The sequence below is a fragment of the Anarhichas minor genome, unplaced genomic scaffold (genome assembly GCF_050575085.1).
Source record: "Anarhichas minor isolate MPS153535 unplaced genomic scaffold, ASM5057508v1 ptg000040l, whole genome shotgun sequence".
NCBI lineage: Eukaryota > Metazoa > Chordata > Actinopteri > Perciformes > Anarhichadidae > Anarhichas > Anarhichas minor.
In genome coordinates this window covers 7,138,077-7,150,571 of record NW_027466486.1, presented here as the reverse complement: position 1 = coordinate 7,150,571, position 12,495 = coordinate 7,138,077, and the positions used below count along the sequence as shown (strand labels likewise).

The following is a 12,495-nucleotide window of genomic DNA, read 5'->3' as shown; positions in this document are numbered from 1 at the left end:
AGACATAATGTGTTAATTAAAGAACTTTTAAGGTGGATTTTGTTATCTTCAGATGGAGCCACCTCATCATACGATCTTCTCAACAAACGCTTGGAAGGAATGCAACAATGTGTATTTTCCCAAAATCACCATAATTGAAATGTGTGTGTGAACATTGCAGGTTGATATTAACACTCTAAAGATTATGAAATGCTAACTTTTTCTCAGCATGTCTCGACTGATTCATGAATCTTCAGAATTTCAAAGGTGTCAAACTGACATGTTAATCACTGTCCATTGATCTCACTGGACACTGATTTAAGTGAGTGCAGCTGTTCAGATTGGAGCGTCGTTCTTGCTCCATATGGCACAATGCTGACACCCCTACGACCATGTAACGGGTCTGCAGCTGGTCAGAACAAATGAGACAGCAGAGGCTAAAAACAGCACAGAACAGCAGCTGATCCTCGCAGCTGAGCCTCGCTGGGAGCATCACGTCTCAAAAAGGTTGATCTTATGTCAGACCGAGAGGGTTTGCTTTTGTTCGTTTTATTTTTGAACATGTGGCACGATTGGCAATTGTTAGTGGTCACAACATATTTTGCTAAATAAACACAAATTCCTTAATTTCCTTATGTGCCTGTACAAGGAATCAAGTTGACTGAGTTATGTGGATAACTTTATAATCCGAGGGTCTTATGCTTGATAACATAAACATACTTCACCACAATTTGAAAGGACAGGGCTGACATCATTTAATGCTTCAAGTTTTTCTGTTTTATTATCTTCACCCTCTTTAATGTGAGACACGCGGGTGAAAAAGGTAAAAAATGTAACTACTGGATACTTCCTCAGTTGATAACTTAAATGAAGACAATTGTGTTTTGTTTTATAGGTTTTCTGAAAATGTATGTTTAAATATGTAAATTGTCTATTGAATACTGGCTAATTTGCAGACATTTCCAGAACAGCAATCTGAACATTGGATAAAGCCAGGTTCAAATGAGGCTCTAGATGTTATATGAACAAACCCCTCTGTAAAAACCTTCAGAATATAGCATTGAAACTGGAAAGTTTGGTGTATCTAAGTGCAACTGAAGTGGAGATTTCTGTCTCAGAGTCTGAGAAGAACTAAACTAAACTAAACTGTCTGTGTGGATTGAGGAGAAGAAATATTATATTTTATTTTGAACAACAATGGAGATCAATGGCACAGAGAAATAAACTGCACAGGATCAATTCATTCTTGGTTATTGGTTGACAGAAGAAACATCATATAAATATATGATACATTATATATAAATGTAAAACTATATATTCATATGATTTCATTTATAAATGTAACATTTTTAAATGTTTTATCATTTTGAGGTCGTTGTATGAATTAGGCAACTAGACATGAAGAATACTGGATCAAAAGCCATCATCTGACTGTTGTATTTGAACTCAAATTTCATCACTGGCTACATACTTCAATAAACATTCAATTGATGTAGGACCACCAGTCTTTTCTTCATACAGTTTGCCTGAAGTGAGCTGTTTTATTCATACCACGGGTCGCTTCAGCCAAGCAATCTGATTTATTAAAGACGGGATCCAACCGTGCTGTTAATCCCAATAAAACGTGGCTATAGCTCGGCTTTACTGGTCTCTCTGTTTCTTTCCTGTCTTTGACTTATACAGTATACATTTACACTTTTCTGGAGATACGTATTATTGGCCTAAGGACATTCCTCAAGTGTATTTATGAGCGTTGCCAGTCGGATGCAATAGGGATGAAATCAACCACAGCCACAGGCCTTGGAGGAAATGTGCAAATGATGAAGACTCTATGCTGTTTTTTTATATTCTGGTCTTGCCTTTAATCATATCAGTTTTAATCATATATTTGGCACCAGTTGTTTCATCTCTGATTGGAACCATTCAAGCACCACATTCCAGATTTACCTATAATGTTAGAATTTGATGCACCTGGTGGTTTTAAACCAATTACCTCAAATCTATAATGGCTTTTTTTTTTTTAGTAAGAGTCTTAAGATTCCTGTGGTCTTTGTAGCACTTGTGGTTATTTGACTCATCACAGTTTTATTTGGTAATATTCACAGCTAAAGCACAATAAACTGAAATGTTGTGTTGAAACAGGGCTCACAGCAGGCAGGTTAATCTGGCCGTGGAGACATCTAAGATTGCTCGTGGCTCCATGGTTTGTTGGTCATTTGGGTAAATTATCACAATGGGACAGGTTAATTAATTGACAAAGCTCATCAGCTTAAAAATAATCACCCAACAACAAATTTAGATTTAGCAACACCGGTCTTGTTTATTTAATCACCAGTGTCAGCTGAAAACAGCACTCTTGAAATCCACTCTTTGATTGAACCACTATATATAAATAGTGTATCACAAATGTATTTACAGCACTTGGAGAGCATATTGGCCTCTGTCATTTTGTTTTTTTCTACAAAAACTGCATAATTTATGAATGGCTGACACACAGGCCATGATACTGGGGTACCATCTGGGACTCACAGACTGCTTCTTATCCATTTCTTATCAAATCGTGACTCTGAGCTGAGGGAGAAGAGAGAGAGAGAGAGATGAGGAAAGGAGAATGAGCACATTTTCTTTGTCTCCCTCTTTTTGGGTGAATTTCTTTAACACTGCCATGAACCTGGGATCATTTTTCTTTCCTTGATCATTTTCTAGAGGCTATTCGGGTCCTCATTTTAGAAAATGACCATTTTCCCTGAGAGGCTTTTGAGATATGTTTCTATATCTGATGAATGCCAGTTGCCACCCATGAGGAGCTGGCAGTCTGAAACAAGGCCATGATGATAACTTGCTCCAGTTAAGGAAGTAAAATGATGGATATGAACACACCGCAGATATCTGGGTGCTGTGCTGTCCCAATACAGATCCCATCAGCCTCATCTGTAATCCCTTTCATTACGCCGTTGACTTTTGCTTCTATTTTTTTCCCATTTATCACTTCTTCCATCCTGTAAACTTGTACATTTTGGAGGCCACTGTTAAAGCCAACTTCACACTACACGTTTTTAAAAACCGTCAGATCGAACTTGCTGTCTTGTAATAGGGAATCTAGAAAGTTGTTTTCACAATACATGACCGGCCACGGGGGTCAGACTCTACAAGATCTTTTACCTCGAGGAATCCCCAAAATACGCTTCGTCATGGAAACAAAAACTCAAGGCTAAAGTCGTGTATTGTGAACTAAAGGCATAACAGGATATTTTGACATTTCAGAAAACATTTTGTATACTGGCTTTCTTGCTAATAGTTAGATAAGAGGATTGATACCACTCTCATGTTTGTCATTTGAATATATAAGGCTATTGACAAAGGTTTATTAGCTTAGATTAGCATTAAGAGCGAAAGCATTGTTCCCGGCCAAACAAGAAATAGACCCACGTAAAACCACAATGTCATTTTTACACTCAAAACAAGAAAAAGTATGTTAATCTTTTAGCTTTAGAGGTGCTGTGGGTTTTGTTACTTTGTTACAGGGCTAGTCAGCTGTTTCCATGTTCAGTCTTTATGCTATTGGACGTTGAGAGGGGCTTTGATTTTCTAATCAAATTATCAGCAAGGAAGCAAATAAGTATAGTTCCCAAAATGTAAAACTATACTGTATTTCATTAAACATACAGTGTTAGGATTAAGGAAAGCAGTTTAAGCTAAATTAAAGTTTTCACTTCATATCTGATGTTTGAATTACAGATATTTGAATCTGCTTAACAGGAAACATGTTGATCTTAAAACAAAGCACTAAAAATAGCAGCAACAGGTTCCCAGTGAGAGGCAGAGTAAAGCCGCACTTAGGTGCCTTCAGCAGCTCCACTTATGGACGCAATTTACTTTGCATCACAAAGCAATCCTGTTTAGAGGGCAAACCCACTAATAAGACAGAAACACTACAAAGGTCCTAAAATAGAAACAGCAGGGTGAATTCAATGGAGCAGCAGACGCTATTGAGGCGCTGTTCCTGTTGTGAGTCATAAGTGTTAGTTTTGTGTCTTGATGACGCGGACGGATGCGTGGGTGACAGTGGGGGAGGGATGGGTGGGCGGGTGTCGGGGGGGGGGGGCAGCAGATGCATCGCTTGCGTTCCCCCAGACCCTCTTGTCATCCACTCAGTCTCGGCTTCATTCAGCCGGTTGTTGCTACGATACAACATGGGAGATGACACTCAAACTCAAACACAAAGACAAACACACACACAAAAGCTGTCACGTTTTTACACATTTTGAGATTATTTGATAATATTTCTGAAACTATTGAAATGTCTGGCCTTAGCGTAGAGTCAAACCAGAAACATTTAGCTGTGAACACTTAACAAATTGCTGCAGCAGTCGGCATATTATGATGGCCATTTTTTGGTCAAATGGAGAGCATGATGAGTTGTATTTTGGGTGATCAGGGCAGCTCTTGGCTCTCGGGTTCACTTCATCTCACGTGGATGATGAGGACGACAGGAGTTTGGGAGCTGGTGTAAACATCATGAAGCTCAGTGCATTCTGCCTCTGGTATTTCCTCTTCCAAAGTTGAAGGCCATTCTGTCTATAAAACCTTTATTTCTTTATTCCAAAAAAAAGTGTACAACTTCATAACCACACTGGGGAAACTAACTCTAAACTTGTAGCCAGATATCAAAATGTGTTAATTCAACATTGAGATATGGTCAGAGCGGTTTCTATGTTATATATATTATATAAAGGCAAACGTTTTCAACATTTCATCAATGTCATCTCAATCTATAACACTAGCAACAAAATAAAAAACATTTAGGAATGTTTGGAAATATCTATTTTAAATACAGTACTGTGATGCATGCGACTTGTTTATGAAGGGAAATGATGAATAACACGTTGTTCAAATGCACAAATAAAATAAAAGGTCATGAAAACTAGTGGTTTCAATTTGTTTTCAATCAGGCGTCAGTATAGATTTAAAGTTTCTGCCTGAAAATATTTCACTGGTGATTCATTTTTTATTTTGCCATCTGGAAAAGTAAAACTATTATCTTGGAAAAACACATTTGTTTTTCCTAAATAAGACTTTGTTCAGTTGCTTCTCTTTGATGATAAAAAACATTTCCGTGCAATTTCAACTATTACTTTGAATCGGAAAATGCTAATGCAGCATTTTAAGATGTGAACCGTGAATAAAGGCATTTCCTGTCACTCCCAGAAGGGTGCCAATAAATAATAGGCTACCTACCGTGACATGTTCCCTGTACCACCTGCTCTTTGAGAGTGATAGAGTGATCTGTGCTCCCCTGGTTTCGCTTCAGCTCAGCTGTATCTCACAATCAACCACCTTGCTCGAAAACATTTGTCAGGCAGATTAATCAAAACCACAAACCCCAACAATGTTTCTGTCCAGAGTAAAACTTCAAGACACAAGACAATTCTCCCTCCACGAAGGGAAACCAAAAAAGCAATTCCTTTGATCATACAAATGGGCTTGAAACCTGGCAGCAGTCTCCGGGCAGCATTAGAAAAACATCGAAGGAAGTTTATGTGTCTCCTTGTGAAGAGCTTCCAGCAACATAAGGAGACATTGATAAAAAAAAGAAGAAGCTCAGGGAGATAGAGTGGCCACACTGACCAGTCAGTAAGATAGATACTCTACCTGTTGGTGTGTTTGCTGCTTCACTCATTACAGAGCAGGAACTCGACTGGAGCGACTGCCCACATGGTGGAGACACATCAGGTGGTCACAAAGTAAGTCTCAAATATTAGTGAGTCAAATCTAAAGTCAAAGTCAAATGATAAAGTCACTAATTTGCCAAATTTAATTCCATTTTAAATGTTCAAACAACGAGATACAATAACAAAACAGAAATTATTTATGTTTTTTAGCCATACTGGCGGTGTGGCTCTAATGGCAATGTCAGTCTGTTCAGCCTCTTCCCAAACACAGGGCGTCAAATACAGACGCTTCATCATGCTCCTCGGCTTCTGATACCGACACACAAGGTACTCTTTAGCGTTTGAGACGCACCGCGATTTCAAGTGAGTACAATGTAAATCATTCAGTGTCATATTCAGACGCCTGCATTTATAGGTTTAATGAAGCCTCGTTAAAGACACTGAGCTCTCCACAGACAGCTCCCTCCATCTAAAACAGGTAGGAAGTCCATTGTGGAAGGTAAAGAGTGAAAAAGTAGGCCAAGGACTCTCACAGAAAATAGACTGTGACTCACTGCAGGGCCAGATCATCATGGGAGAGAATGTGGGTTAACAATAATTAAACTCAAAGTAAAAGCCTTTATCCCCATCATACTTTCTATACCGCTTCTAATAATCCCAGTCACTGACAGAAAACACTGCTTTAATTTGACGTTTGTGTCAAATGTGTGTAATAAATTTTAAAAGTTGATCACACACACATTGTAAGTTGCCCAGTACTCTATTACGGAAACAAATGAATAAAAGCAAATATTCTTTTGGTTCACCTGCAGTGTCCCCATGTGGTGATAGTTGGCACTGCAAAGACAAATGAACCTTTCTCACAGACACAACATGGTCAGTTTCAAAACATCAGCCAATCTTTATTTACAAGTCCTAATATGACAAAATAAAATACACATACATGAGGTGGTGGTAGGTTCAACCCTGCACAAGTAAAATGGTGAAAAGTCAAGAGAAACAAAGTCAAAAATTCTCTGTGGAAAACCCTGTGGAACTAAATTCTCTCTATTTATTAGCAGGACTATGAAGCAGTTGGCAGAGTATGCTGTGTAAGGTTTAACATCTTAGGTAAAGACACACGGTTAATATAGTTAAACTTGCATATAGTAGTTTTCTCATCCAGCCACTTTATACTTCACTCTGTTTAATGAGGAAATTAACTATTGAGACGATCCCCTAGGACACGTTGAGGGCAGACTCTAGCAGGACAGAACATACTTTAACGCCACTGCATACAGCGACACACACTTATCTTTTCACACTGCAAAACTACACCAAAGGACCCCCAGTCATGCATGCATACACGTGACAGATAAAGAAAACAGAGTGACATGTGGAGGTAAAAGTGACTTAAGAGCAAGTACTCGCTTGTTAGGGGTCATTTTAAACAAAGATTCAGCATTAGCACCGCACACACATACAACTGGTTTGTTTGTGAGAGGAAAACGTGGGAATCTTAATAAAGATGAGGATGGAGGTCACATTCAGGAGAGGGCAAGCAATGAGGGGTGGGCTGGTTAAACAAACCCATGGCACAGGGAATAAAATCAGGCTTTGGAACAGGCAACAGATCCGCGGTAAGGCGTCGACAAGAATACTCATCGTTATCGTCGAGACTCACACGAGCACTTGACCCATGGCTTTGTCAAAACTCTGCAGGCAGAATGTTCTATAATGCTGCATCATAAAAAAGGTGGTTTCAGCTAGTACTGTTAATGTACACGGGTTGCGAAACTGGAAATGTGTGTCTAAAAAGACCCGCGTAAGCTTGTGTCGGTCATTGCCTTAACTGGAAACACAGATGACGACGATGGGTGCACATTTCATTCACACACTTCCGTCGATCTTCACACCATCGACCACCAACTCGTTTATATACAATTTCAGTTTGGGTTTCAAAATCAGTCCTGTGGTTCGGTGACTTATCAATCTGTATATTAATCACAAACAAGAGGACAGGCATAAGAGGTGCAGTGGAGCAAGCAACACCGTGTACACGATGCTGTGCACATTTGCAAACTCACACCTGTGATGCAAACATCAACAGCAAAGAGCTGACGTTTTCCGCACACACACGATGTGATACAAGACAGTACATTTCTGCTTGTACAGGAGATCCGTTTCATTTGTAGAGCAAGTATTTTCAAGTATGTTAGAGGGCTTCTTGACACTGAAAAAGCAAAAAAAAAAAAAAAGTTTATTTGCTTCTCTTCTGTGAAAAGGAACAAAGACTTGTCTTTATAGCTGGATGGATAAAGGGCTTTTTTTAATTTATTTTTTAAAGGGACATTCCTGAATTTAAGTCTTTAAACTTTATGATGTTTGTTTGGATATCAGCCCCTCCACAATGTCCTTTAACATCTAAAAAGCCCAGACACAGAGTACGTTGAGAACTTATTCAAAATATATTTAACATAAAAGTGTTGTTTTCCAGGGAGAAATAAAGTGGATACAATATGAGATTATTGTTAAAGAGTTGTCAGATCTGCCTCACTGCACCAGCAGATATTGAGTGTTTTGTTCTAGCTCTGGCCGACAGCTGTCGCCTTGGGCCTGAGGAGCAAAGTTGTGGATTCATGGGTACACATTTCACAGGCAAAGGCCGAAAATAATGAGAGAAAATAAACAACAACTAAGAACCCACAAGTGAGCCAAAATATTCTGCCACTGAACGCATTACCAATGATGACCTACCACATGCCTTCAAGGGCTCATTATACAAAATGTAAAAAAAAAAAAAACGACTTTCTACAACCCTGTCCTGACTTACATGGAGCAGCGGGATCGGGTATTGATGATAAACACGCGATGGGGCTACTTCCGTTTCACAGCGTCGGTATCTTCTTCCTTCAGGACAAACTTTTTCCTCAAAGCTTCTGAAATTAGAGAAGCGGAGTTCTCCTCTCTGAGGGACGTACAGCCTCTGTTGTACCTGCAATGACGCCCACCAAAAAACACAAACCACGTCTGAGAGGGTGTACAACGTTGGATTCATAAAGAAATATTTGAATACTGTGAAATTAGAAGACGGATACCACTCTCGTGTCTGTATGGCAAACATGACTTTATAAGACAAACGCATATTAAAAGTCCAACTGACAACTCTTACCTGTCCTTGCTCATCTTCATGCGGTTCATGTCCTTCAGGATGTCCATAACATCAGCAAAGCTGGTAGACTTTGATAGCGACACCGTATCCTCTTCCGCCTCCCGGAAGTCCATGCTGGGTCTGTCCAGGTCAAAGGTGGCCGATGCCGTCATGGAAATAGGCGGCAGAGGGTCGGGGACGAGCTCCGACACCACAGAGACCACATCTTCTTCCTCCTCCTCTTCCTCCTCCTCCTCCTCTGTGACATCACTGATGACAAAGGAAGCGGCGGCTTCGGCGGCCGGCTGGTAGGGCGCCGTTTCGAAAGGGGCCATGGAGAAGCTCATGCTTGTGTCGTCGGGGGAGAGCAGGTCAGGGGTCACGGGGTTGGAGTCTGAAGGAGAGAAGAAGAGCAGCGAAGAGAGAAAGAGTCTGTGGTTGTTTGATGAAGCTTGTGTTGGACAGTGTTGAGAGAAACAGACAGAGCCGATCTAATTATCAAAAGCACAGAGTTCAAATGCCATTAAAATTAAAAGAATTTAAGGAGCAGGCTCGTTTAACAAAAGTGTTTTAATCTGATGTCTGATCGTCCTTGTGTGGCTCTTTTAGACATCAGAAAGTATCTTTAAAACCAGTGGGAAGACAATGTTTTTGAATATGTAAAGCTTTCTCATGACTGTTTCAATTTTCAATGAGTGACACACAACTGCCACTGAACCGCAGAGATTATCTTTTGCCACTGACCTACAAAGTGATGCCAAGACATCTTAGTACAAAAGGGCTTTAGGAGAATCAGGGCAGCTGACTTGGCAACAAAAGGATCACAGTGACACAAAGACAGTAGCTCAGCAGTGAAACAACTGTTCTGAGAAGCTTCAGGTATCATAGTCTGAAGTCTCAATAAAGAGTTAAGTGTGAAACCAGTTCTCATGTCCCTGAGTCTTTTATCACTTAAATTCTAAGTTCAAGATCTACAGCGGACAAATCTATGCTGTGGGTACACTTTAATTGTTGCTTTGGTTTCCTACCAGAATCAGTTGCCACAATCTTGGCGATCTGTGCCCGGAGTCTGCTGAGCTCGTCCTGCAGGGCGGTGGTCCGGTTCAGCGCCGTCACCCCAGGCTTCCTCAGCACCTCCACCCTTTTGCCCTCGCGGCGGAAGTTGGGTACAGATGAGTTCCTGTGGAGCACCAGGAGAGGCGTGGGCCGCCATTCGTGTTTCAGAGGTCGACTGTCACTCCTGGAAAGAGAAGAGTGGGCGATAAGAGTTACTGTACATGAATCTATATTCTACCTGAGTCCGGCTTTTGAAGTATGTTGAACGTTATCTCATGTCTCCCTTTACCAAATCAGCATAGACTTGAATAGTGCACTGCATTTCTTTTGGCTGTATTCTACAGCTCAGAGAGTACAGAATAATGCAGTTATAGATCAGTTACTTGGCACTACTCCATAACCTTAGTGGTCGTCTCTTAGGGCGTGACTGGATATTTACCGCACTCTGGCATACGTCTCTTCTTCATCTGCAGCAATCCAGGCTATGTCGGCCAAGGTAGGAACAATGGGGCCATCCATAGGCCGGAGACTGGGCATGCCTGGTAGTTCCTGATGCACAAGTACACAAGTTAATGTTGCATTTACAAGCATTTCTACTGCAAAAAAGGGGAATATTATTGAAATATGACATGCAGGACTTCTAGGATGTGATATTTACCTGGAAACACGCCCTCTGTGGAGGTCTGAGTGGCAGAGTGGAACCTATTCTTCTCACAACACTGCGGGTGGATCCATGAGGCTTATTCTGCCAGATAGGAATAACTTCCTGTAAAGCATATATTAAAAAAAACACAGTCTCGACACAAAGTATAAATACTTTAATGTCATTCTCTTCGTCTATAATTTGCATACCTGCACAGTCATGTGTGAGAAAGGCAGTGTTAAGTTAAACAGTGTTAGAAAGACATCATTAACAGCCAATGAAGCAAACTTACTGCATCCGTTTCCATGATGGTGATGGTCCAGTTGCACACCAATGCTCGGTGCTGACGGTGGCTGACCACAGAGCAGTTCAGAGGACAGATGCCATGTCACAGCGACTGTCAACCCGTAGGATATAAATTAGTGATTAGTTAGAGCATCTGTTGAGAGACACAAGCATTATTTCACCCACAACATAAAGGAAGTTGCTTACAAATTATAACTAAGCGTTGCAAAACTTAAATATGTTTTTGATGACTGGTTGCAGGTGACTTTTTTATGGTCATATCTCAAGTAAAATGCATGAGGTGGACCGATACAGCTTGTTGTTGTTATAAATTATCATTATAAATTAGAGAGGCCGGAGTACTGGACAATAAATAGGTAGGCTTCACAACAAACATGGCCTAGATACAAAAAGCATGATACATACGTGTCCAAATTAAAAATAAATGGTTAGTTCATATTTTAATAACATGAAATGATTAGCTAATGTTTGGCAAACCAACTCTAACCAGTGTTGGTACCATGTTGTCACCTCATTGTGACTACTAATGCTACATAAACATATTAATGAGCAGGGTAACAATCATCCGTGCTAACATAGCTAGCGTTAGCTTTAATGGTATCGACGGTGCCGCTACAGGCTGCTTTGACCAACGACACCGTTGATGGAGACTGATGACAGACAGAAGAACAGCTTTAGTGCGGTACTTTGTGGATACCTTTGCTCAGTTAACCTAGACGTTAGTCGGTATCTAACGTTACGGGTGTCAGACACACAGTGACCGTTAGCTAGCTTTAGCAGCACCAATAACGGACCCCTGGTTGACCCTCAACGGACCCTAACATCACTATTTTTCAACGTGTCTTCCTTTCCCTCACGAACATGCAATCAACGCTGCAAAAAGCGCAACTTACGGTAGATTATGCCCGCAAATGGGAACGCTAAACGGTTAAATTATTCACGAGCAGCCGCTTCTCCTCTTCGTCTTTCAGCTTGGAGTTGTGTGTTTTCGCTCATCAGGCCGGAAAACCTGTGCCTCCCTTTCCTGTGATCCGATTGGCTGGAGCCCCGTGAGCTTCCTTAATCTGAACCTGTACAACAGCGCCCCCCAGAGGTGGATGTGAGCAGATACTACATGATGAATACTAAACAACTGTAAATAACACATTTAAAATAACATTTTTTGTTTAAAGGCTATAACCTTACTTTGAAAATATTTTATTTTGATCCACTAAATATGACAAAAAATCTTTGCCTCACTTTAACTTATTATTTTTTGTTATTTTGACCGAATTATACATCAATGAATTAAATACATAGTTTATCAACTATTATTGTTATTTTAGGTAAAACAAAAATAAATGTCAATTTTACCCCTCAGCAACAGCATAAGATGCTGCTTCTGAAAATATATAAAATACATAATCTCTATTTCTATGCTTGTAAACCCTCAAATGACCCATCTTCTGTGGAGCTCTACGTGTAGAAGAAGCACCTTTCTATTCTGTAATTGATGGATAGAGAGACACACAGACAGACAGACAGACAGACAGATAGATAGATAGATAGATAGATAGATAGATAGATAGATAGATAGATAGATAGATAGATAGATAGATAGATAGATAGATACTTCATTCATCCCACAAAGGGAAATTTGTTCGCTACAGCAGCACAAATATATGTAAGCAATCAAAGTAACAGAGTAAAATATATACATATATATATAT

The 12,495-nt window shown here is 40.1% G+C and overlaps 1 protein-coding gene across 5 annotated transcripts; it reads right to left on the bottom strand.

Moving 5' to 3' along the window:
• Positions 1-6,528: 6,528 nt before the first annotated feature.
• Positions 6,529-11,807, bottom strand: mtfr1l (mitochondrial fission regulator 1-like). 5 transcript variants are annotated; one of them, XM_076107877.1, is made up of 8 exons: positions 11,680-11,807; positions 10,773-10,877; positions 10,496-10,603; positions 10,277-10,386; positions 9,810-10,021; positions 8,803-9,175; positions 8,464-8,625; positions 6,529-8,246 (listed from the first exon to the last, which is right to left on the bottom strand). In XM_076107877.1, the coding sequence occupies exons 2-7, from the start codon at positions 10,785-10,787 to the stop codon at positions 8,508-8,510; spliced, it is 936 nt and encodes a 311-aa protein (XP_075963992.1). In that variant the 5' UTR covers positions 10,788-10,877; positions 11,680-11,807; the 3' UTR covers positions 6,529-8,246; positions 8,464-8,507. The 5 variants fall into 5 exon arrangements, with proteins under 5 accessions (XP_075963992.1, XP_075963991.1, XP_075963990.1 ...); XM_076107876.1 differs by having other exon boundaries at positions 6,529-7,863; XM_076107875.1 differs by having other exon boundaries at positions 6,529-8,625.
• Between the last annotated feature and the right edge of the window lie 688 nt (positions 11,808-12,495).